Source organism: Eptesicus fuscus, chromosome 18, assembly GCF_027574615.1.
Source record: "Eptesicus fuscus isolate TK198812 chromosome 18, DD_ASM_mEF_20220401, whole genome shotgun sequence".
In the NCBI taxonomy this organism is placed as follows: domain Eukaryota; kingdom Metazoa; phylum Chordata; class Mammalia; order Chiroptera; family Vespertilionidae; genus Eptesicus; species Eptesicus fuscus.
This window is the reverse complement of record NC_072490.1, coordinates 59,574,240-59,600,271: the sequence shown is the minus strand read 5'-3', so window position 1 is coordinate 59,600,271 and position 26,032 is coordinate 59,574,240. Positions and strand designations below refer to the sequence as shown.

Here is a 26,032-nt window from a genome sequence, read left to right as displayed (position 1 = left end):
AAACTATTGTAATAATCTGAACAATAAAGTTCTATTAAATTAAAAAAAATAATGTCTTATAATTTCAATGTAAGTTTTTTCCTTGGTATACAGCATATATTTTCCTTTTGTCTACCACAAATGGAATTTTTAAAGGACATTTTATTTTTAGTATATAGAACTGCAATGGATTTTTGTACATTGATTTTTGTATCCCACTACTTTATTTATTGTTTCTAAGAGGTTTTTAGTGGACTCTTTAGGGTTTTCTATATAAAGATTAATGTCATCTGCAAACAGTGACTATTTTACTTCTCTATTCCCAATTTGGATGCATTTTCTCTCTTGCTTATCACTCTGGCTAGGACTTCTGGTACTAGTGAATAACAGTGGTGAGAGTGGACATTCTTTTCTTGTTCCTGACCTTAGAGAAAAAGTTTTCCGTTTTTCACCATTAAGTATAATATCAGCTGAGGGTTTGTCATAGATGGACTTAATTGTGTTGAGGTACTTTCCTTCTAGACCCATTTTTATTTAGTGTTTTACTAATAAATGGATGATGTATCTTCTCAAGTGTTTTTTTTTTTCCTATATCTGTTCATATGACATATGATCATATGAACAGACATAGGACTTTTATCCTTCATTTTGTTAATGTGGTGTATCACATTGATCATTTGACCTGTTGAACCATTTGTGTGCTCTTGGAATGAACCTTACTTGATTGCGATGGCTTGATCTTTTAAATGTATTGTTTTAATTTGCTAGTGTTTTTGCATCCATATTCATCAGAGATATTGGTCTGTAGTTTTCATTTTAATGTATTATCCATGCCAGATTTTGGTATCAGGGTAATGTTGGCCTCATAAAATGTGTTAGAAAGTACTGCCTTTTCTTCAATTTTTTTTGTGAAAGATAGGTATTAAACCTTTTTTGAGTTTTTGGTAGAACTCACTAGTAAAGCCACCTGGTCCTGGACTTTTACTTTTCAGGTTTTTATGACTTTTTTCCCCCTCATTTGTAATTTTAATCAAAGCATTGCTAATTCATTTTTTTTTTTTTTTTTACTTTCATAAAAGCACCAAATTTTAATCATGTAAGTCAATTCGTTTTTTGGGAAAGAAACATCATCAAGAACTCCCCTCCAGAATAAAACAATGATGTTCATTCTTCCAAACAACCAAATTCAAAGTCTACCAAAACAAAAACGAAAACAGCCCACACAGGAAAAAAAAAATCACATTCTAGGGTTCAGTGCATTTAGCAGCCTTTGCTATGCTAGCTAATCATCCTTCAGCTGATTTTCAAAAAAAATAACACCCTAGGTCATCAAAATATACATTTTCCATTTGCCCTTTTAAATTAAAAAATAATTTAAAAAGAAAACTTGAAGGAATTCACAATGAATTGCCTGACTCATTTTGATGGCATGTACAGCATGTCAGGAAGGCTATTTGTAGCACATGTGATGAGGGGATATTGACCTTCAAGGTTTAGCTTTCTTCCAAACAGTGTAAAATACCCACAATTCCAAGTATGAAGGGACACAGACGATCTCCTTTGAGAATTCCACAGGACAATACAGGTGTCCAAGCTGTTCTTCATAGAGTGACAGGGCTTCTGTCAAATTGACACAGTTCCCCTGTGTAAAATATTTCCCATCCTGTTTCAGTACTTTCATGGAGAGATCAAGAATCAGTCTGAGAAACTCCCAGGTGGAATCTTCTTCTGGAGAAGTGGAGATTGGGACAGCTGTCAAATCATTAATCACATAATCAAATTCTCTCCCTTCTCCTCTTCAGTACCGGAATACAGTCCTCTACGAGAACCTGATCGCTGTCTCCTGTAAGATTGTCTAAGACATCACCACATGTTTTCCGCGGGTATTTCTTACATCCATCCATCACCATTTGGTCAATCTCCACCATAGTGACCATCTTTGGTTTCAGTTTGACCATTTCACATAAAATGCCCCATCTCCGCCTCCCAGAAGCCGCAGTCTTTGCCAGTGTCTTCTTTGCCGCTGCCCAGGACGGCCCGGTATACGCAAATCACTCTCCGCCAGATTGGCATCCCCACTCAGGATGCGAATATTTCCAAACTGCTTCGAGTGCAGAATTTTAATGTTCTGATAAGGTGAATCTTCATCAGACACCACTTCATCTATGTCGCACTCAACCAGGCGGCCATCAGCAGCGGGCCAGGACCTGCCAATGGTCCCTCCTCGAACTATGGTGGAATCGCTTCACCCGCCCAGTGGTGTCCTGACTCAATTCTTTCATTCTTTCTTCTACTTTGTTCAAAAGTCTGTCAACTTCTTTGCCTTCTGCGTCGCCGCCGTAACTCTGAAGGTCCAGCAACACCAATCCAAGTGGGTAAATTCTCAGATTGGCAAAGCTGCCGTTTTTGCTTATGTAGGTCGCTGAGTAGCCGTGGTCCTGCCAGGTGTGCACCGACTGGGTCATCCCTGCTCCTGGGAAATGGCCTGGAGGCCTTTGAGGGTGGCCTCGCTGTGGGTGAGGCGAGGCCCTGGGCCAGGCCTGGGGAGGCGGCTCAGCCAGCGGCTGGTCGGTTTTTATGGCTTTCAATTTCTTTACTGTTGATCAGTCTGCTTAGATTTTTCAGTTCTTTATGGTTCAGTCTAGGAAAGTAACATATTTCTAAGGACTTGTCAATTTCTTCTGGGTTATCTAATTTGGTGGTTTACAGCATTTTATAATATTCTTTGTTGTTAATCCTCATCAGAGGATATTTTTCCATTGATTTTTAGAAGGAGTAGAGGACGGGGGAGAGACACATAGAGAGAAAGCAAAAATAGTATTGTAATATATATTTTTTAATTTCAACATAAGTACAATTTACAAATATCCTACCTAATATAATGGTAATATGCAAATAACCATCCCTCCGCTACGCCCACGATTGGGCCAGCGGGAGGCTGGGGGGCAGGACTCAGGGTGGCCTATCCAGCTGTTGAGAAGATCAAGATGGCGGCGCCTAGTCCTCTTAGTTCCGGGGGTCCCTGGGGAGATCTGCAACTCAGGGTGGTGTGGCCGGGCCTGCCCAGCAGCTCCCAGGGGTCCCTGGGGAGATCCGCAACCTGAGGGGGCATGGCCGGGCCCGCCCAGCGGCTCCCGGGGGTCTCTGGGGAAATCCGCAACCCAGGGAGGTGAGGCAGGACCCACCCAGCAGCTCCCGGGGGTCCCTGGGAAGATCGGCAACCCGGGGTGCATGACCGGGCCCACCCAGCCCCTCCCAGCCCCTCCCGGGGGTCCCTGGGGAGATCAGCAACCTGAGGGGCATGGCCGGGCCTTCCCAGCCCCCCTGAGGGTACCTGGGAAGATCGGCAACCAGGGTGGGGCGTGGCTGGGCCCACCCAGCCCCTCCCGGGGGTCCCTGGGGAGATCTGCAACCCAGGGAGGTGAGGCGGGACCCACCCAGCCGCTCCCTGAGGTCCCTGGGGAGATCGGCAAGGGGGTGTGTGTGACCGGGCCTGGCCAGTGGCTCCCAGGCGTCCCTAGGGAGATCGGCAACTGGAGGGGCATGGCCGGGTCCCACCCAGCCCATCCTGGGGGTCCCTGGGGAGATCCGCAACCCGGGGGGGGCGTGGCCGGGCCCACCCAGTCCCTCCCAGGGGTCCCTAGGAACATTGCAGGCATGTGGTTGCTGAGACCCAGACCAGGCCTCTGGCCACAGATTCATAGCTTCGGGGAGACCTAGGGCAGGGATCTGCCTCATCTGCAGAGAGACAGAGGTTCTGCAGTGCCCCCAAGACGTGGGTGGGCCCAGCCAGGGATCAAGGGGCATGGAAGGACTCCTGGCAGAGGGGCAAGGACCCTCACCCCTGAGACGGGGGTTGAGGGGTGGTGCCACCTCAGTGGAGGGGTGCTGCACTGCAGGGTACTGGACTGACTGATGTGATTCAGAGAAGCTCCCAGTGCTAATGGGCCTCGCTCAGGCGGCCTTCACACTTCAGAGGCAGTGACTCCTGCTCCTGCCTTGACCCAAAAGCAAGCCCGGGGTGCCCTGCCCCATGGCAGAGCATGCCTAGGCGGTGAGTGCGAAGCCTTCCACCTGCTCCGGAGAAGCGGGGGCAGTAAAGAATGGAGGGCAGGGGACGGAGAGAGGAAAGAATGTGGAGCGTCTGCAATGAAGAGGTGCTCGAGAAAGAGGCTCGGAAGCCTGACTGGAAGGTTTGTTCTGTTTGCTGGGCAGCTGCCCCTTAGGAAGCACAAAGAGCATGGCTCTGAGGGCTTCCTGTGTGCTCAGTCAAGTTCCACAGCCAACTGGAATTGGCCTCAGTTTCCTGGTCTGTAAAATGGATGAAGCGTGTCCCAGTGCCTTCACTGAGCTTTGATGGCCAATTGAGATACTATATAAAGAAAATGAGGGAAGAATTGAGAAAGAAAAGGAAGGACAAGCAACACAAAAGAAAGACTGAAAGGAACCTGTAAACCCATTGTCACTTAAATAGGGAATACAGAAAATAGTGTTGTAATGATAGTATGATGCCAGGTGGGTACTAGAAATATCGGGGAATACTTTGTAAAATATATGATTGTCTAACCACTATTCTGTAACTAATATAAAACCTGAAACCAATACAAAATAATGTTGAATGTAAAGAAATGAAAATTGGAGTGAAATTTTTATAAATTTCAAAGTTTAAATAAAAGCTGTAAAGGAAGGAAGGGGAGAATAAAAATAGTGTTTTTCATTTTACCACTTCATTAAAAAGACGGTTGTCTTTATATGGTGCTTTTATACTTTTCTAAGTCATTATCTCATTTTAATTTCCTGGCAACTTAAAGACAAGACAATTTTTCCCTCCACTATTCAAAGAAAGGAAATCTTCGTGTCTGGTCCTAATGATTCAATCGTCAAGCCCTTATTGTAAAGCAGGGTTAGTAAAATTTTCTGTGCAGAGTCATATCTATACTAATAAAAGCCTTGGGGGTGATCAGGCCAGCAGGGGAGGGTATTTGGGGGCAATCAGGACCACAGAGGAGCAGTTAGGGGGCAATCAGGCAGGTAGGTGAGTGGTTAGGAGCCAGCGGTCCCGGATTGTGAGAGGGATGTCCAACTGCAGGTTTAGGCCCGATTCCACAGGGATCGGGCCTAAACCTGCAGTTGAACATCCCCCGAGGGGTCCCATATTAAAGAGGGTGCAAGCTGGGCTAAGGGACACCCTCCCCAGTGCACGAATTTCGTGCACCGGGTCTCTAGTAATAAATAAAAAATTATGTATAGTATTATTTTATTCTTTGGCATATTTCTCATTTGAGTGAATTTTTTTTTTTTTTTTTTAGTAGATTGCTCTCATTGTTTAAAAGGTCATGAATTTAGCGGGGCCTTCGATAGCTCAGTTGGTAGAGCGAAGGACTGTAGTGGAGGAGCTGTGGCAATCCTTAAAAGGTCATGAATTTGCCGTAATGTGAGTCGTAAGTGTCACTTTCAACTTTTAGACTTTTTGCCGCCACTATAAAATATAAATATGAGTACTGTCTGCTAAATTCAAAAACATTTATGTATTTATGAAATAAATAAATAAATTACTTACCTAAATTATCTGAATAGCTGATTTGTAATGACATCACTTGTTTAACTAGCTTACTAGCATGCAGTACGATGTGTATCGTCTGAGAGACAGTTACAAAATGTTTTTGTTGTTGCCAATCCCCAAAAATGCCATTGTTCATTAAGTCCAAACAATGGTGGTCGAATTCTAACAACTGATCAACAATGCGAACTTTGATAAGCAGTTCTCGATAATCAGTTCTCAAGAATTATTTGTTATTATTAAAGTTTAACATTATAAAATTAACAAAAATAATATAAAACTCATATCCTGGCTAAATAGCCACATGGCCGAGGAAAACCGTATATTCCCTTCCCGTTCTCCCGCCGTTCCCTAGCTTGTTGTGCATTTTTTCCAAAAATCGGGACTTTTTTAAAACGCCGCGGGACGCGGGACAAATTGTTAAAAATCGGGACTGTCCCGCCAAAAGCGGGACATCTGGTCACCTCATATTAGAATGATAGATCCATTGTTGTAAATAGGGTATTTAGGTGCCCTAATATAATTGTGTCTTTATCAGTTCTTCCTTTTCTTTTGATAGTAGTTTATATATTTTGGTGCTCCCTGGTTTGGTGCATATGTGTTAATGTGTTATATTTTCTTGATGTATTGTCCCCTTTGTCATTATAAAATATCCATCTTTGTCTCTTGTTACCTTTTTTATCTTACAACTAGAGGCCCAGTGCACAAATAGGTGCACAAGTGGGGTCTCTTGGCCTGGCCAGCAATTGGGGCCAATTGGGGCTGTCTTGCCCAGTCCCAATGGGGGACAACCAGGGCCAGTAGGCTGGGGGAAGGGACCGCGGGAGGTTGGCTGTGGGAGCACACTGACCACCAGGGGGCAGCTCCTGCATTGAGCATCTGCCCCCTGATGGTCAGTGCGCATCATAGGTACCAGCCAGTTGTCCGGTCGTCCAGCCATCTGGTCATATCAGTCTCTTAGGCTTTTATATAGATAATTTTGTCAGTTATAAGAGTGGGTATGTCCTCTTTTATCTAGATGTACTATTATATTCCACTCCTTCACTTTGAGTCTATATTTGTCCTTAAAACTGAGGTGTGTCTATAGTTGGGTTTTGTTTTTTTCATCCAACCCACTACTCTGTACCTTTTGGTGAGTTCAGTCCATTTACATTTAGGATGATTATTAATATATGAAAATTTTCTATAGCAATTAGTAAACCACTTTTAATGATTTTTACAAGTATCTAAGCTACTGCTAAACCAATTTTATTTTCACTAGCTGGAAAAATTTAAGTATTATTTAGTATTACAAATTTTCATACTTGAAATCTTAATATAAGAAAAGAAACACACTTCCAAATTAACACAAACACATTTTTAAAAACGTTTTTAATTAAAAAAAACATAAAACCATAGGTGGTATTTAAAAAAACAAGATAACAATTAAATCATAATACTTATATTCCTTTTAATTTTCTATAGTTCCTTTTCTTTAGAGTATTTTTTATGGTATTTTCCCAAACAAAATTACTAAAAAAGTTTTCCAACATAAAAAAAAGCATTCAGGGTCTCCTTGAGAGCTGCAAACAATGGGTGCACTTTTCAATAACAACACAAACATGTAAAACTGAGGAAGCGGCAACTGCATCTGATCCTGACATGTTCATGCATCTCGTGACACAAACACAAGTGCTTGATCTTGAAGGCTTGAGAAAATAATCCAGGACAAATATCTCTGTTAGAGTAATCTCATCAGCTTTAACTTCCAGCAGTGCAATTGGGGAAATGCCATGACATAGGTTTCACTATAATTCAACTCACAGACCACAACAAATGCTAGCGCCTTCTTAAAAAGCATGGTGGTGGTTTATGCGTGTATGTGTCTGTATGTCTGTATTTCGTGCTTTTTAATTTTTAGAAAGTTATTATCATAAAAATTTGATCTAACGATTAAATTTAGTCCTGCCTTCACAGGGATCCTCAAAGTCTGTCACTCTGTCACTAATGCCAAGAAAAGCAAAATGAAAAAGAGGAAGATGAAAAAGTAGAGAAACAAGGAAGATTTCCTACCATTCCATTGAGTGTGAATATAATGATTTGCATTCCCATGCAATTAAACATATTTCTAAATTCATATATTGCTAAATTCAGTCATGAAATCATGTTCACTTTGGTTTATCTAACACATCCAATTTATCTTTTTTTGTATAAGTCTCAGGCAATATTTATAAAGTTACTTAAATTTTGTGGCTATGAATAAGGTTTTTATGGTTTGCTTGTTTTATGAAACCATAACTGCAATAAGATAAATATGCTCAAACTGCTATGAGTATGTCTAAATGCTCATTTCAATAATAAATTCAGAGGTGGGTAAGAGGGACATACATAATACTTTCAACAATAAAGATAAGAAAAATAATAAATTCCGTAAAAGTCACAACAATTTGCAATGGAAGCACTGAAAATGTGATAGAAATCTCAAATACATACTAAAGTTTGGAACATTATACCCTAAATGCTAAATTGTCATTTTGGAAGTTGAAGGAAAACTTAAGTAGATTTTCTAGCCAGTTAAGTTTTTAAATATTGGAATTTTCAAAGTAAGTCACACTTTTTGAGATTTATATTGGAAAAATACTGGAAAAACATCATTAGCATTTATAGTTACTCAGCTAATGACCATCTCAATCTCAATATCAATACTGTCATATTTTGCTCTCAGGAAGTGTTCTTTCAGTCTCCAGTGGAACTCCATAGTCATGTGCACTAAACAGGACTTTAAAGGAAATGAGCAGAGGAGAGGAGAGGACAAGTCTTATGCCTTTTCATACAGACGTTCAATGTGGCACACTAGGCAACATTCCCTTTGGCAAACTTCAGACTACAGACTGAATGCTTAGGAGTTCACTGAATTAAAATTTGTAATTATCCAATTTCCAAGGCACCAATGTAGTAGTTTTCTGGGAATTATCAAAGGCAGAAAACATATTGCCTCATGGTAACATCACAAATATAGAAAACTAGAGGCCCAGTGCATGATTGAATCATGCACGTGTAGGGTCCCCTACACACTTTTGATCGCGGTGGAGCTGGGTGCCTGTCCGCTGGTGCACCAGGCCTTTCAGAAGCGGCAGAGGCTTCTGAAAGGCCTGGTGCTGGAGCAGACAGGCACCCAGCTCCCCCGCTTTTGATGGTCCGCAGCGAGACGTGAGCTCGCTGCCCCAGAGGCCCCTTCTGTTCCGCAGCACAGCCATGGCGCAGACGCTGAGCTTGCGCCGCCAGCGGCGGGAGCTCAGTGTCCTGCCGGCCCAATCGGCTACCCCGGCCACCCTGAGTCCCGCCCCCTGCGCCTCTCTCTGGCCCAATCGTGGGTGTAGCGGAGTGATGATAATTTACATATTACCATTTTATTAGGTAGGATAAGAACTTCAGGTAGCAGGGATTGGAAGAGCAAATTTTCTCTAAATTCTCTACCAAACTACCTAAAATTTCAGAATATTGCAAAAGGATTCCAAGGCAGAAAACCAAACCAAATTCTAAGGTTTTACATTTTCATAATGCATCATTCTAGAATGTTCTTGGAGTTCTATGACTGACCTTTGCTGGAAATCCTATTCTGCATGTTAAGACCAGAACCAATAGCTGAAAGTTCTGGGTAAACTTGGTTCTCACAAAAAAAAAAAAAAAAGGTATTGCTGTATTCAGAGTCTTTTTAGCAGATTATTTTGTAGGACTCGCCAAAGGAAGAAAGGGACTTCATTAGATCTGTGCTTCACCAACAAATCAGAATGACATTGTGGGCTTACTGGCCATGCTGAACAAATACAAAGAAAATGAGAATGGAAGTCAGGAAACCAAGTTCACATTCTGGCTCTTCCACTAAAACCCTATTTGTGGATGTATAGAATGCATTTCCCCAACCAAAGACAACCCCAAAATTGTCCCATACCCTTTAGATATAATGAATGATACCACCTTTACTGGCAAATTGAGAAAACATAAAATACAACAACAAAGAGACAAGTTTCACATCATAATGGTAATTTCCTTAACAGAAATAAGAAACCACAAGCCATCCAATGGAGCAAAGAGAAAATATGAGCTATAACTCTAACAATTTGGATTTAAATTTGTTAGTACCATAATGGTGCCCCATACCAATATTGATCAATAGTTATATATTTCTTTGTAGTGCTGAGATTTTCATAAATTTTTTTAGGATAAGACTTTTTCTTTAAAAAAAATATATTTTATTGATTTTTTACAGAGAGGAAGGAAGAGGGATAGAGAGTTAGAAACATCAATGAGAGAGAAACATTGATCAGCTGCCTCCTGCACATTCCCTACTGGGGGTGTGTTCGCAACCAAGGTACATGCCCTTGATCGGAATCGAACCTGGGACCTGTCAGTCCACAGGCCAATGCTCTATCAACTGAGCCAAACTGGTTAGGGCAGGATAAGACTTTTTCTGCTAATTATAAAACCTATGATGTTCTACTGGATCCCCACATATAAGATATCATGTTATATTAACAAAATAATATTTTTAATTTTATACTTTCAGATTGTTGCTTAAATATAATGAAAAGCAGTTAATATTTTTGTTTTGAAGTATTTTTTTTAAAAAAACAGGATGTTATAATTTACTTTTGTCCAGTGGAGATAATACAGGTCCCTACTAAGTTCACAGGGCTGTTGCATACATCAAGGAGATCATTTATGCAAGTTTTCTGAGATAAATAAAGCATTATGCACAACATCGTTATGCTGATGCCAGCTACATGAGTAACTAGGGATTAAGTCAGTTCTCCTTGGGGAATAGACTATAGAACTTCCCATACTATAGCTAAGCAATAAGATCTATCTGGTTCCTTGACTAAAAGCTGGGTAACCCTAGAGAAGGGAAAAATGTTAGAGACCTTTCTAAGGCTGGTAGAAAGTTAAATTTCCTTACCAATGAGTCAGCTGCACTATTTATGTTGTGCAGATTAAATTCAAAGTTGCCCAAAAGTTTAAAGAGAGGAGGCCACACCTACTGATGATGTAAGAGATAAAATGTTCTTGTCTGTGGGCAAACAAAATTCTATCTTTTTGCTAAACAACCCCCCCCCCAGGTTTAATACAATTAGTCAATTTTCTCTCAAAAGCTATGGTTTCATAGGCACTTCTTATGATTCAGTCTTCCACAAATTTCAGTAAGTTTTCTTAGAAAAGCAACCCTAGAGATGGTTTTGTCAACTTTTTAGTTTCTTACATAAAAATCTCAACATACGGGCCAGCTTTTACTCAGACTACCTGTTTTAGATATGTGATACAATGGGGAAGATAACCAGCAAGTAAAGATAGAAATTGTGGTGAAAAAGCTGGAAGGAACTACATTAAAATAGTAATCTTTTTCACTGGCTGGTAGAATTATGGCTAATCTAATCTTGATTTTGGTTCATTAAACTAAATTATCTACAAGTTTTTAAAATTTGTTTTACAACAAGCATGTATTACTTCAATTATAAAGGTTTGAAAGAGCCAATTGCATAGAAAGAGTTGCAGGAATACAGAATAAATATATCACCTCAGCCCAGCTGGGGTGGTTTACTGGTTGAGTGTCAACCCATGAACCAAGAGGTCACTGGTTCGATTCCCAGTTAGGGCACATGCCCAGGTTGTGGCTCCATCCCCAGTAGAGGCTGTGCAGGTGGCAGCCAATCGATGACTCCCATTATTGATGTTCCTATCTCTCCCTCCCTCTCCAAAATCAATAAAATTATATATATATCAACTCAGATGTCACTGATACTGTTTCAGACACTTAACAGGAATTGAAGGTCTAACAAAAGTTCCTTTTTCACAGCTAGCTCAACCTAAACAATGTTAGATGAGTAATAACATATTTTTAAAAATAACTAGAGAGATAAATAGCATTTTAGAAAAAAATAAAGCCTATTTTTCTTTAGGGGCAACTAATTTAGCAACATTTAAAAGGTTTTAAAACTCAAATGTCATAGAGCACCATTAGATATTCACACAGAAATGACCCACGCAGATTAGAGACAACTCTTCCTCATTAGTGAGATGCCTGATTAACTGCAACAAGATGAAACATTCAGCGCATCTGTTTGGGGCCAACATGCATGATGATATGCTTCTCATAAGCCCTTTTCATTGTTTTCTCAATTTGCTTCAGAAACACTTGTGGGATTCGTCCACATAAAGTGTGTACAGTTTCCAAAAACTTCAACTGAAGAGGGTAATACATGGATTGAAAGAGATTGTCTTGAAAGGGAAACTGAAAGAAAGAAAAAAATTTATTTTAGTTACTAAAATGATATTTAAAATGCAAATAACTTTTACTAAGAAATGAAACAGGAAATTACTGTAAGCATGCAGGCACAGTCTGTGTATACACAGTCTGTATGGTGACAAGGCCTCTGAGAACCCAGGGTCAAATCTTTACTCAATCCTGTGCAATCCAAAGCAATCATTAATCCATTTGTGGCTTCAGTTTCTTTACCTTAAAAAAAAAAAAGATGATGTACTTGGGTCCTCAAAGCTCTTAAAATCTTGTAAGACTCAAGTAGGTACATAATCTACTATAATAAAACAGGAAATTCTTCATAATTTTTGCCTTTATAGTCCAGAGTTTAGCAATTACTACTAACATTTATTAACAATGAACTTTATTTTAATAATTCAGATACCAAATACTAGTTGGTGGCTATTTACCTCTTACTATTAAGATTTCAAAAAATTTCTCTTGTTTTACCATGGAATATGTCCATGAGTATTATTTTCAAAAATAAAAATTTCAAGAGAAACCAAGATGGCGACATAGATAAACACCTAAACTGCTGCCTCGCACAACAATTTCAAAAATACAACTAAAAGACAAAATGAACATCATCCAGAACCACAGGAAAGCTGGCTGAGTGAAAATTCTACAACTAGAAGGAAAGAGGAAAGCACAAGGCAAATCAGAGGAGCTGCAAAAAGCTGAGGTACGGAGATATGCGCTCAGGTGGCTGAGTGCCTGGATGGCTTTCTCTAGCGGGAAGGAGACAAAAGCTCCCGACTGCACTGAACCCCAGTTCCAACTGCACTGAAACCCAGTTCCAGGCGAGACCCTGGGGACCCAGGCTTATACGGGGGGATTCTGGACTGTGGGGTGGAAACTAAGGGCAGGCGCGAAGGCAGAGGTCTGGAGGAGCGCGTGCGCATGTGCATGAAGAGAACTACCAGCACAGAAGTTGTCCCAGCATAGACACAGCTGATCCTCACAGCCAATTGGCCTGGAGGTAAATCCCTCCTAGTGATACCAACAATAATCAAGATGTAACTACAACAAGGCTGTGCACACAGTCCACAAAGGGGTGCACCAAGAGTGTCCACCTCAGGTAACTGGTGAGGCTGAGCCACTGGGCCATATAGGACACCTAGCACACAAAGCTACCCTACCAACTCAGGGAAGCAGTGAAAATGCAGAGACAAAGAAACAGATCACAAATTAAAGAAATGGAGGAAAACAAACGACTGGATATAGAGTTCAAAACCACGGTTATAAGGTTTTTCAGGAATTTCCTAGGAAAGACTGATAAATTTAGCGAGACCCTCAAGGATAAGAAAAAGGACCAACTAGAAATTAAACATACACTGACTGAAATAAAAAATATTATACAGAGACCTAACAGCAGACTAGAGGACCACAAGAATCAAGTCAAAGATTTGAAATACAAAGAAGCAAAGAACACTCAACTGGAAAAGCTAAAAGAAAAAAGTACCCCAAAATTTGAAGATGGTGTAAGAAGCCTCTGGGACAACTTCAAGCGTACCAACATCAGAATTCTGGGGGTCCCCGAAGAAGAGAGAAAGCAAGATACTGAAAACCTATTTGAAGAAATAATGACAGAAAACTTCCCCCACCTGGTGAAAGAAATAGACTTACAAGTCCAGGAAGCGCACAGAACCCCAAACGAAAGGAATCCAAAGAGGACCACACCAAAACACATCATAATTAAAATGCAAGAGCAAAAGACAAAGAGAGAAACAGTTAGTTACCTACAAGGGTGTGAGGGCCAGCCTGATGGTTGAACCGGGCTGAGGTAGGGAGGTGGGAATTGAGAAAAGAAAGAAAGACAGGAAAGCGGGGTCGGGAGGACTGCAGGTCCTCGAGAGACTGCAGCGAGTTTATTAACTGCGTAATTACTTTTATACACACTTGAAAAGGAGGTCTGTGAAGAGGAAAGTACTCTTTGTTTCTCTTAATCTCTAAGGGAGAGACAGAGCAGAAGGACAAATTCTCGGTACAGCAAATCAGGCAGATTCTCAGTATAGTGAATTTCAGTAAACAGTTACAGACTTCTTGGCAAGCCATGAAAGGTTGCTCTCATCCTACTGATAACCGCCATCCAAACAAGCCTCGGAAAACTGTGTGGGTAGAGGACAGCCTTGCTAGTCCCTTCGGGTGCAAGGACTGTGTCAGCTTACACCTTGTCTCCAACAGATCCCCCCTTTTTGTTTTTTAGGCTACCAATAATAAAAGTAAAATTTAAACATTAATGATAAAGCTCTAATATTAAAACAATTGCAAACAATGCCAATGTAAAATCTAAATTACATACATGTTATTTTCAAAACTTGAATGTTAAGAGCAAAACTCTGGCTAATAAATAACAAAACAATAAGAGAGAAATCAAAACTATCGACATATTAACATTGTTAGCTACTAAATGAAAGAAAGTCTCTTGTGCTGCTGCTGTGTGGGTAGAGTACAGCCTTGCTAGTCCCTTCGGGTGCAAGGACCATGTCAGCTTACACCCGGTCTCCAACACAAGGGAGTACCCATAAGATTATCAGCTGATTTCTCAACAGAAACTATGCAGGCCAGATGGCAGTGGCAAGAAATATGAAAAGTGATGAATAGCAAGAACCTACAACCAAGATTACTCTACCCAGCAAAGCTATCATTCAGAATTGAAGGTCAGATAAAGAGCTTCACAGATAAGAAAAAGCTAAAGGAGTTCATCACCACCAAACCAGTATTATATGAAATGCTGCAAGGTATTCTTTAAGAAGAGGAAGAAGAAGAAAAAGGTAAACATAAAAATTATGAACAACAAATACATGTCTTTCAACAAGTGAATCTAAAAATCAAGTGAATTAAAAATCTGATGAACAGAATAAACTGGTGAATATGATAGAATCAGGGGCATAGAAAGGGAGTGGACTGACAATTCTCAGGGGCAAAGGCGTGTTGGGGGAGCAGGAAGAGACTGGACAAAAACTGTACATTTATGGATGAGGACAGTGCGGGGGGTAAGGGCAGAGGTGGGGTGGTAACTGGGTGGAGGGAGCTATGGGGGGAAAAGGAGGAACAATTGTAATAATCTGAACAATAAAGATTTATTAAATTAAAAAATTTTTTCAGACCATTTAGTTATGAGCATGTGTCAAAGTTTTATTACAATATTGTTGAAAGTGAAAAGGCCTCTAGTCACTCAAGTTAAAGATTTATTGTTGGGAAGGACATTTTATACCACACACACACACACACACACACACACACAAAAGAAAGCCGAAGAAAAAAACGGTGGGAGGCTCTTGCCTTCCAGCAGAGTGGGTGAGTGTCTGGTTCTCTACAACAAGCTTCAAACCCTTTAAAGTTAATCAGAAATATTATTTAATCATGTTTAGCAGAAATCAGATTTCTTCCAAGAAGGAGGCTATGCATTATATGATACAAGATGGTTCTGTCCAAAACCATGTTTAGGACACTTCTTTACATGGAACAATCTAGACCATTGATGAATTCCTTTTCAGCACTGTATCCCCAGTGACAGAAACAGAGTAGGTCAAAACTATGGAGTCATCCTTGATTTCTCTCTTTCCCTTACATCTTTTAGCCAATCCATCAGCAAGTGCTATAACTCTGTCTTAATAACATATCCCAAACATGCCCACTTCTTCCGATCTTCCTGCTATCACACAAATGCATGCTAGCCCCATCTCTCACCTGAATGGCTTCAATAAGTGTCATTAAAGAGCCATTGTATTTTCACTCTTGCACCCTTTACACCAAGTTACCAAGGAGATATTTTTAAAGTACAGGTCAGCGCATATCATTTTCATGCAGGGGTTTTTAACTGCAATTAGAGTAAGAGTCCAACTCCTCTCTTTCCCTAAAGCAGGGGTCCTCAAACTTTTTAAACAGGGGGCCAGTTCACTGTTCCTCAGACCATTGGAGGGCCGGACTATAGTTTAAAAAAAAACTATGAACAAATTCCTATGCACACTGCACATATCTTATTTTGAAGTAAAAAAACAAAACGGCAAAAACACTCACATGTGGCCCGCAGGCCGTAGTTTGAGGACGCCTGCCCTAAAGGTTCCATGTGACCCAGAACTCTCCAGGCTCATCTCCTCTCTCCTCTTGTTTCATCATTCTGCTCACTATGGCTACTTCCATGTCTTTTGGGAACACCAACTCATTCCTGTCTTGCTGACTTTCACCAGGTTAATCCTTCTACTTAGCAGTATCTTTCGCCAGATTTCCCCATAGCTTCTTTCATCTGATCATGCCTCAGGTTTACATAAGCCACCCTAAGGATCTTAGCTCATCAACTCTTCCCTTTACCTGTGACTCGGTCCCTCACCCTGCCCTGGTTCCCTTTTATTACCTCCCACTATCTGATACAATTTTAAAATGTGCATTGGGGGGGGGGGTCTCCCCAGCCCAGCCTGCCCCCTCTCACATACTGGGAGCCCTCAGGGGATGTCCTACTGACGGCTTAGGCCCGCTCCCCATTGGGAGCTGCAGTCTGGCCTCCCTTTGAGAGACAACCGGGCTGATCAGGGAGAGGCACCAGCCCCATCACCCCGCTGCTGCAGCCACTGCCAGTCACCACAGCCACCAAGGTGTTTTCATCAACACGGACTCCAGTCCCTTCACCAAGAAAAAATGACAACTTTATTTAGGCATTTTCAAGATGTGTCTTTCATAGAATATGACATTTCTTTCTTTTTTTTTTATCCTCACCTGAGTATATGTTTCCATTGACTTTTAGAGAATGTGAAAGAGAAAGGGAAAGACAAAAGAGAAACATCAAAGTGAGAGGAATACTTTGATTGGTTGCCTCCTGCATGAGCCCTGACCTGGGCCCCAGGCAGGGAGGAGCCTGCAACTTAGGTACATGCCCTTGATCAGAATCTAATCTGGACTCTGCGGTTGGCAAACGTAGGCATTATCCACTGAGTCAAACCGGCTAGGGCAGGTTATGACATTTCTTAGCCCTCCAGCAGCGGACCTTCGTTTTTTTCCCCAGGAGTGTGGTGGAAAAGCCCTAGATCACCTTTTTGGATTCTTATACCCAAGTTACTGAGAACATTACCAGTGGCATACAGGGAGCTTAGCCAATGAGCGGTCAGAAAAGGTGTTTCCTCTATAGTTCACACCTATCTCCTGCTATCTCCAGCTCCACCCCTGCCAAGGCCTTCCTCCATCCCTTTGCAGAGGACCCCCAGCTGGCTCCGATCACCTGCAGGGACCCCCAGCTGGCTCAATCGCCCGGCTCCACCCCCAGCCAAGGCTGCAAGCCTCTGGCCGAGGCTTGGGCTCTGGGCAGGGACCCCCAGCTGGCTCCGATCCCCTGCAGGGGACCCCAGCTGGCTCCGATCACCAGGCTCCATCCCCAGCCAAGGCTGCAAGCCTTTGGCCAAGGCTTGGACTCTGGGCAGGGGCCCCCCAGCTTCCTCTGATCACCCGGCTCTGCCCCAGCGGCCAAGGCTGCAAGCCTCTGGCCGAGGCTTGGGCTCTGGACAGGGACCCCTAATAAAAGAGTAATATGCAAATCATCACTCCACTACACTCACAAGCCACGCCCACAAGCCACACCCCAGCCATGCCCACCAGCCAATCAGAAAGCGAATATGCAAATACACTCAACCAAGATGGCTGTGATCACCCCGCTCCACCCCCAGCCAAGGCTGCAAGCCTCTGGCCGAGGATTGGATTCTGGGCAGGGACCCCCAGCTTGCTCTGATCACCCGGCTCTGCCCCAGCGGCCAAGGCTGCAAGCCTCTAGCTGAGGCTTGGACCAGCTCGCTCTGATCGCCCGGCTCTGCCCCAGCGGCCAAGGCTGCAAGCCTCTAGCTGAGGCTTGGACTCTGGGCAGGGACCCCCAGCTCGCTCTGATCGCCCGGCTCTGCCCCAGCGGCTGAGGCTTGGGCTCTGGGCAGGGACCCCCAGCTGGCTCTGATTGCCCCGGTCCACCCCCAGCCAAGGCCTCAAGCCTCTGGCCAAGGCTCGGGCTCTGGGCAGGGACCCCCAGCTGGCTCCAATCGCCTGCAGGGGACCCCAGCTGGTCTGATCACCTGTGGGGGACCCCAGCTGGCTCCAATCTTCCCCTCTGATCTTCGGCTCCAATCGCCCAGTTCCCACCATAGCTGCTCTGAGGCTGCAGCCATCTTGGTTGGGTGTATTTGCATATTCACTTTCTGATTGGCTGGTGGGTGTGGCTTATGGGCATGGCTTGTGAGTGTAGTGGAGTGATGATTTGCATATTACTCTTTTATTAGATAGGATGAGTATTATCTGGCTTCCTCTACCCAAAATATATGCTTCATGAGGATAGGGCTTTGTCAGTCTTGTTAGTTCTGACTTCCCTAGAGCCTCCTGCATAAAATAGGTTCTTCTTAGATGATTGTTGAAAGGATTATTGAAAGAATGTGTATCTGATAGATGAATTTCCTTGGATCACGATAGGAGGAGATTGCACTTCCTTTTTATACAAACACATATACACCAGATTAAGGAGTGTGTGTGTGTGTGTATGTGAGAGAGAGAGAGAGAGAGAGAGAGAGAGAGAGAGAGAGAGAGAGAGAAGGGAACAGAGATAGGAAAAATATTTTCAAAGACAAATGTAAAGGGAGAAAAATATAGTGAGAGAGAGAAATAAAGGCAAGAAAAGAAAGCAATGAGAAAGTGTAAGCAATGTAGGGAAAGAGATAAGTGTGAACTGTTATCATCAAAACAATTTCTAATTATTGAGCACAGCCATATGTGAGGCATACTGAGGAAGTTTAAAGACCATCATTTGTTGAAATCTCATAACACTGTTGTGAAGTATGTAATATTATCTCCATTTCACAGATGAGGAAACTAAGGCCCAGCATGGGAATAGCACAGAGTTAATGACTAATAACCAGAAAGTAACCAAATTTGGACCTGAACCCAGGTCTGTTGATCCACAAAGACAAGCCCTGACCCTACTTATCTGTGATGCACATCACTGTGGAGAGTTGGGAAATACATATTTTATAATGTAGTCTGCCTATATTTACTCATATTTCAGGATGGGTTTAGTGATATTCTGATTGAAAGGCTTGAAAGAAAAAGCCTTTTTTGATCCACCAGAAAACAAACAATATACAGTGTAACTACAGAATCAAACTTGATCAATTCCAAACCAGGGATGACAGATCACAAATGAAATCTGAGAATGGCTCTGATGTACACATATCTGCTCAACACCTCTTTATATGCCACTTGTATTCCTAAATGGGCTTGCCCCCTGGAGTCAGTGTTTGAATATCTAAGTATGATGATATCACTAAGTACAAAACAAATTTCCTATGTATGCAAATCACCTGGTATTTGCAAACCAACAGGTCAGCGCATATCATTTAGAAATATAGGAAATATAGGAAAAGAGGTGTTAGGCATGGGCATTCAAAACCTTCTCTGCACAGAAGATAATTCTAGGAAATTTAGAGCTGGAATTCTCTGGGAATCTCCTTAGTGAAATGTACATTTTCACATAGGAGAAATGTGTTATTATATTGCAGGATTCACCCTCTACCTCACTCCTGCCAAAGTCAGCACATGAATCTGGGGAAGATTCCTCAATCCTAACAGAAAAAATAAAATAAATAAAGTCTACATGCTTTAAGTTAGGGGGTCAACAAACTTTTCCTGTAAAGGGCTAGATAGTAAATACCTTAGACTTTGTGGACTATATGATTAGTCACTACTACTCATTTCCACCATTGCAGCATGAAAGCAGCCACAGACAATACATAAACGAATAGTTGCCACTATGTCCCAATAATACTTTATTTATGAATGCTGAAATTTGAATGTTATATAATTTTCTCATGTCCTAAAATATTCTTTTTATTTTTATTTAAAAGCCATTATTGGATAGCCACAGGGAACTGAGAAAAAAATTGAAAGAGAGTAAAAACAAACAAGCAAACAAACAAAAATTCCTAACTCACATATCTTACAAACACTGGCAGCAAGCTGGATTAGGCCTAAGTTTGGTGACCCCTAGTTATGTCTTGGAATTGTCAATGAAATTAAGGGAAGAATAGATGAAGTTAGTGAGAACTTCAACAAAGAGGCAGTACATTTTGTTTGTTTGTTTTTTGTTGCTGAAATGTTTATTTAATTATTTATTTATTTATTATTTTTAAAATTTCTTTATTGATTAAGGTGTCACACATTTGTCCTCATCTCCCCATTCCCATCCCACACCCCTCCCCACGGATGCCCCCAGGCCCTGTTGTCCTTAACCATTGGTTAGGCTCGTATGCATGCACACAAGTCCTTTGGTTGATCTCTCCCCCCTACCCCCACCCTCCCCTACCCTCCCTCTGAGGCCCGACAGTCCGATCGATGCCTCCTTGTTTCTGGGTCTGTTCTTGTTCATCAGTCTATGTTGTTCATCATTTCCCCTAGATGAGTGAGATCATGTGTTACTAGAAATATACTTATAAGAACCGAATGTGAGACAGCAATAATAGTTATGCTGACAGGCAAATGAATCAGTCTGTAGTGAGTTTCTTTCTGAACCAACAGATCTTTTGAGACCCAATTTCAATGTCCACCAGTTCCTTATGTGTACATGTCAGCACTGACTTTTCAGTTCTGGATGGTGGACCAATGGTGGTAATGCAGGTCCGACTCCCTCTGGTTTGGTCTCACCCGGACCCAGGGGCGCGGCCTCACCCGGACTCAGGGGTGCGTTTCCTCACCTGGACCCGGGACCCAGCATCACCCGGGCCCTGGGGCATGTGGCCTCACCTGGACCCAGGATCCAGCCTCACCCGGACCCAGGGGCACGCAGCCTCACCCGGACCTGGGATCCAGCCTCACCCGGACCCAAGGGCGCATGGCCTCACCCGGACTCGGGGGTGCGCGGCCTCACCCAGTCCCAGGGCGCACGGCCTCACCCAGACCCGGGGCGTGTGGCCTCTCCCGGACCCAGGGCTGCGGCCTCACTCAGACCCGGGACCCAGCCTCACCCAGACCCAGGGGCGTGCTCCTCACCCGGGACTGGGACCCAGCCTCACCCGGACCCAGGGGCATGTGGCCTCTCCGGGACCCAGGGGTGTGGCCTCACCCAGACCCGGGACCCAGCCTCACCCAGACTCAGGGGCGCGCGTCCTCACCCGGACCCGGGATCCAGCTTCACCTGAATCCAGGGGCGTGGGGCCTCACCTGGACCCAGGGGCACGGCCTCATCCAGTCCCAGGGGTGCATGGCCTCACCCGGTCCCAGGGGTGCACGGCCTCACCCAGACCTAGGGGCACACGGTCTCACCCAGACCCAAGGGTGCGGCCTCACCTGGACCTGGGACCTAGCCTCACCCGGACCCAGGGGCGCATGGCCTCACCCGGACCCAGGGGCACGTGGCCTCACCTGGACCCAGGGGCATGTGGCCTCACCCGGACCCGGGATGCAACCTCACCTGAACCCAAGGGCGCGGCCTCACCTGGACCCGGGACACAGCCTCACCCGGACCCAGGGGCACGTGGCCTCACCCGGACCCAGGGGCACGTGGCCTAACCCGGACCCAGGGGTGCGTGGCTTCGCCCAGACCTGGGACCCAGCCTCACTCAGATCCAGGGGCGCATGGCCTCGCCCGGACCCAGGGGCTCACAGCCTCACCCAGACCCGGGACTCAGCCTCACCCTGACCTGGGTCCCAGCCTCGCCTGGACCCAGGGGTGCGTGGCCTCACCCAGACCCGGGACCCAGCGGGGCTTTGTCTTCTTGATCCCAATTCCTGTCGGTCAATTCCTTCTCAGCAATTCCTCCAGCCATTTTCTCAAAGCTCCGGGGCGGCTGCTATGGAACTCACTGGGCAGCGGGCTCGGCGAAGCTCCGGTGAGCAGATTCTCGAAGGACTCGGAGGTCAGCAAGCGCGGAGTCTCCCACCCCATGTCCCCCAGGGGCTCGTTTGTCCATGCTCGGCAGCGAGCGGAGCCATCCCCTCAGCCAGAGACCACCGGGGAAACCGCGCTGAGCACGTTCCAGGCCGCCATTGTGTCGCCAGAGTCGTAGTTCTTAAAGTGTGATCTTTGGCTCACGGGCATCAGCATCATCCCACGTCCCTCTCTCTTTTATTCTAGTTGTAGAGCATCTGCTCAGCCAGCCCTCCGGTGGTTCTGGATGGTGTCTGCTCTGTTTTCCAGTTGTCAAGAGGCAGTAAATTTTAAAAAGACATAGACACCCTAAAAGAGAACTAGTCAAAATGAAGAATGAAATAACTAAAATGAAAAATACACTAAGAGGAATCAATAGCAAATTAGATAAAAGCAGAGGACTGAATCTGCAATTTATAACACAAAGTAGTGGAAAACACCAACTAGGAACAACAACAACAAAAAATAATTTTAAAAAATGAGAATATTTTAAGGAATATTTGGGACAAGATCAAGGGTAACAACATTTGCATCATAGGGGTACCAGAAGGAGAAAAGAGAGAAATAATAATTGAAAACTTTGCTAACCTGGTGAAATAAATAAATATATAAGTCCAAGAAGTACAGAGAGTCCCAAAAAAGATAGACACAAAGAGGACAACACTATGACACATCATAATTAAAATGCTAACGGATAAAAGCAAAGAGATAATCTTAAAAGCAGCAAGAGAAAAGCATTTAGTTACTTACAAGGGAGCTCCCATAAGATTGTCAGCTGATTTCTCAACAGAAACTTTCCAGGCCAGAATGCACTGGTACAAAATATTCAAAGTGACCTATAATCAAGATTATTCTACCCAGGAAGAACCAAGATGGTGGCATAGGTAAAAACACTTTTTGCCTCTCACAATCACATCAAAATTACTAAAAGGTAGAACAACTACCATCCAGAACCATGGGAAAGCTGGCTGAGTGGAAGTTCAACAATTAGAGAGGTGAAGAAAGTGCACTGAGATTGGTAGGATGTGTCTAAGCACGGAAAGTGCTGGCACCTGGATGTGCTGCTCTTTTAATTGGGAGGGAGATAGAAGATCCCGCTTGCTCTGAACTCCAGTTCTGGGTGAGACTCTGGGGGACCCAGACATACAGGAAGAAACTGGGCTGTCTGGCATCGGGACAGGAACGTGAGGGCAGTTTTCTCTGAGGTGCTCGCAGTGATCATTGTTCCTGCATGGAGGCACAGGACAAGGAGACCCGGGGACCTCTCTGGTGCAGGGCTGACTGGCAGCCATTGCTGTTTGCTCTGCACTTGTGATTTCCAGAGACCCCGCCCCACCCAATTTACAATCGTACCCAAGATGTACACATTGGCTTTTGCATATGAATGGCCTGTCCTTTCTCCACCTAAAACCTGTCAAACTGCAGCTGGGTCAGAGAGCCCCAGAGATTCCAAAAGAAGGCCCAAGGCCCGACAGCAGCAGCCTGCCCTGCTTCCCAGCTAGGCCTCATCTGGGCACTTCCAAAAGCCATACAAAGAGGAGGAATCTTCAGCTCTCTCTGTAGCTCCTACTGGGCAGCCCCAGGCACTGGCTGACTTTGCACCTCCTTGGAGATCCAAGAGCCAGTGTACCCAGTGGTCAATGTGAGACCATACCAGATTACAACTCCTCACATCCATAAGAGACATACTCAAGGGGCAGACTTGGTGAGCACCAAAGCCCCACTGAAGCCAGTCCTGCCCCATAAGGGTGTCTCCTGCACAGCAGATCTTCCATTGTAAACATAGCTGGTCCTTACAGCCAATTGGCCTGGAAGTCAATTCCTCCCAGTGATACCAATAGCAATCAAGGCTTAACTACAACAAGACTGTGCACACAGCCCACAAAGGGGTGCACCAAGAGTGTCAACCTCAGGTGACTGGGGAGGCTGAACTACTGGGCCCTATAGGATACCTAACACACAAGACCACTCTATCAACTCAAGGACACTTAGCAGCTACACAGTACATAGAAATAAACACAGGAAAGCAGCCTAAATATGGAGACAAAGAAACAAGTCACAAATGAAAGAAATGGATGAAAGCAAAATGCTGGATATAGAGTTTAAAACCACGATTATAAGGTTACTCAAGAATCTTCTAGAAACCTCCGAGGAATTTAGTGAGACCCTCAAGGAGATGGAAAAGGACCAGTCAGAAATTAAGCATACACAGACTGAAATAAAGAATAATATACAAAGATTCAACAGCAGACTAGAGGATCCCAAGAATAAAGTCAAAGATTTGAAATACAAAGAAGCAAAAAACACCCAACTGAAAAAGCAAAAAGAAAAAATAATCCAAAAATATGAAAATAATGTAAGGAGCCTCTGGGACAACTTCAAGTGTAGCAACATCAGAATTATGGGGGTGCCAGAAGAAGAGAGAGAGCAAGATACTGAAAACCTATTTGAAGAAATAATGACTGAAAAGTTTCCCAACCTGGTGAAAGAAATAGACTTACAAGTCCAGGAAGCGCACAGAACCTGAAACAAGAGGAATCCAAAGAGGACCACACCAAGACATATCATAATTAAAATGCCAAGGGCAAAAGACAAAGAGAGAATCTTAAAAGCAGCAAGAGAAAAATAGTTAATTACCTACAAGGGAGTACCCTTATGACTGACAGCTGATTTCTCAACAGAAATTATGCAGGCCAGAAGGGAGTGGCAAGAAATATTCAAAGTGATGAATAGGAAGAACCTACAACCAAGATTACTCTACTCAGCAAAGCTATCATTCAGAATTGAAGGTCAGATAAAGAGCTTCACAGATAAGAAAAAGCTAAAGGAGTTCATCACCGCCAAACCAGTATTATATGAAATGCTGCAAGGTATTCTTTAAGAAGAGGAAGAAGAAGAAAAAGGTAAAGATAAAAAAATTTGAACAATAAAGTGACAACAAATACATATCTATCAACAAGTGAATCTAAAAATCAAGTGAATAAAAAACCTGATGGCCCTAGCCAGTTTTGCTTAGTGGATAGAGCATCGGCCTGCAGACTGAAGGGTCCCAGGTTCGATTCCGGTAAAGAGCATGTACCTTGGTTGCGGGCACATCGCCAGTGGGGTGTATGCAGGAGGCAGCTGATCAATGTTTCTCTCTCATCGATGTTTCTAACTCTATATCCATCTCCTTTCCTCTCTGTAAAAAATCAATAATATATATATATTTTAAAAACCATGAATGAACAGAATAAACTGGTGAATGTAATAGAATCAGGGGCATGGAAAGGGAGCAGACTGACAATTCTCAGGGGTAAGGGGTTGTGGGATTGCAGGAACAGATTGGACAAAGAGCTTACACCTATGCGCAAGGTCGGGTAAAGGCTTGGAGTAGGGAGGGAACTGGGTGGAGGGGAGCTATGGGGGAAAAAGAGGAACATCTGTAATAATATGAACAATAAAAAAAAAAAAGATTACCCAGAATGGCTGTCATTTAGAATTGAAGAAGACATAAAGAGCTTCCCCCAAAAAGAAAAAGCTAAAGGAGTTTATCATCACTAAACCAGTATTACAAGAAATGGAAAGGGACTTCTTTAATAGAAAAGAGCACAAATATGAATAATAAATAGCAAAAACTATATACCTATCAATAATCACCTTAAATATAAATGGATTAAATACTCCAATCAAAGACATGGGGTAGATACATAAATAAGAAAACATGAACCAAAAGTAGGCTGACTAAAAGAGAACCATTTAAGATAGAAACATACATACAAACAGGAAGTAAAGGCATAAAAAAGGATACGTGTAAATGAAAACAACAACAAAAAAACTTGTCTAGCAATGATATCAGGCAAAATAGACTTTTAAAAAAATATGAGACAAACAAGGAGATTTCATAATGATAAAAAGATCAATTAAACAAGAGACTATAACTCTAATAAACATTTATATACCTAACAAGGAGCACCTAAATTTATAAAGCAAATATTGACAGATACATTGAGAAATAGTTAGAAATATAGTAGTTGTAAGGAACGTAACACATAATTGATATCAAAAGATAGGTTATCCATACAGAAAGTATACACATTCTTTTCAAACACACATGAGACATTTTCCAGAATAGACCACATGATAAGCCACAAAACAAGTCTCAATAAATTTAAGAAGGTGGAAATCATATCAAGTATCATCTCCAACTACAATAGTATGAAACTACAAATTAATTATAAGAAGAAAACGTAAGAACACATGGAGATTAAATATCATGTTACTAAACAATAAATGGGTTAATAATGACATCAAGGAAGAAATCAAAAGAAACCTT

General features: G+C 43.0%; 1 protein-coding gene and 1 pseudogene across 1 annotated transcript in view; both read right to left on the bottom strand.

Moving 5' to 3' along the window:
• Positions 1-1,425: 1,425 nt before the first annotated feature.
• Positions 1,426-2,444, bottom strand: LOC103297459 (spermine synthase-like; annotated as a pseudogene).
• A 9,177-nt stretch (positions 2,445-11,621) lies between these two features.
• GXYLT2 (glucoside xylosyltransferase 2) overlaps positions 11,622-26,032 on the bottom strand; it is a 182,964-nt gene continuing 168,553 nt past the window's right edge. Inside the window, exon 7 of the mRNA XM_054708169.1 lies at positions 11,622-11,804. Coding sequence (XP_054564144.1) covers positions 11,622-11,804 — 183 coding nt within the window. The remainder of the gene's footprint in view (positions 11,805-26,032) is intronic.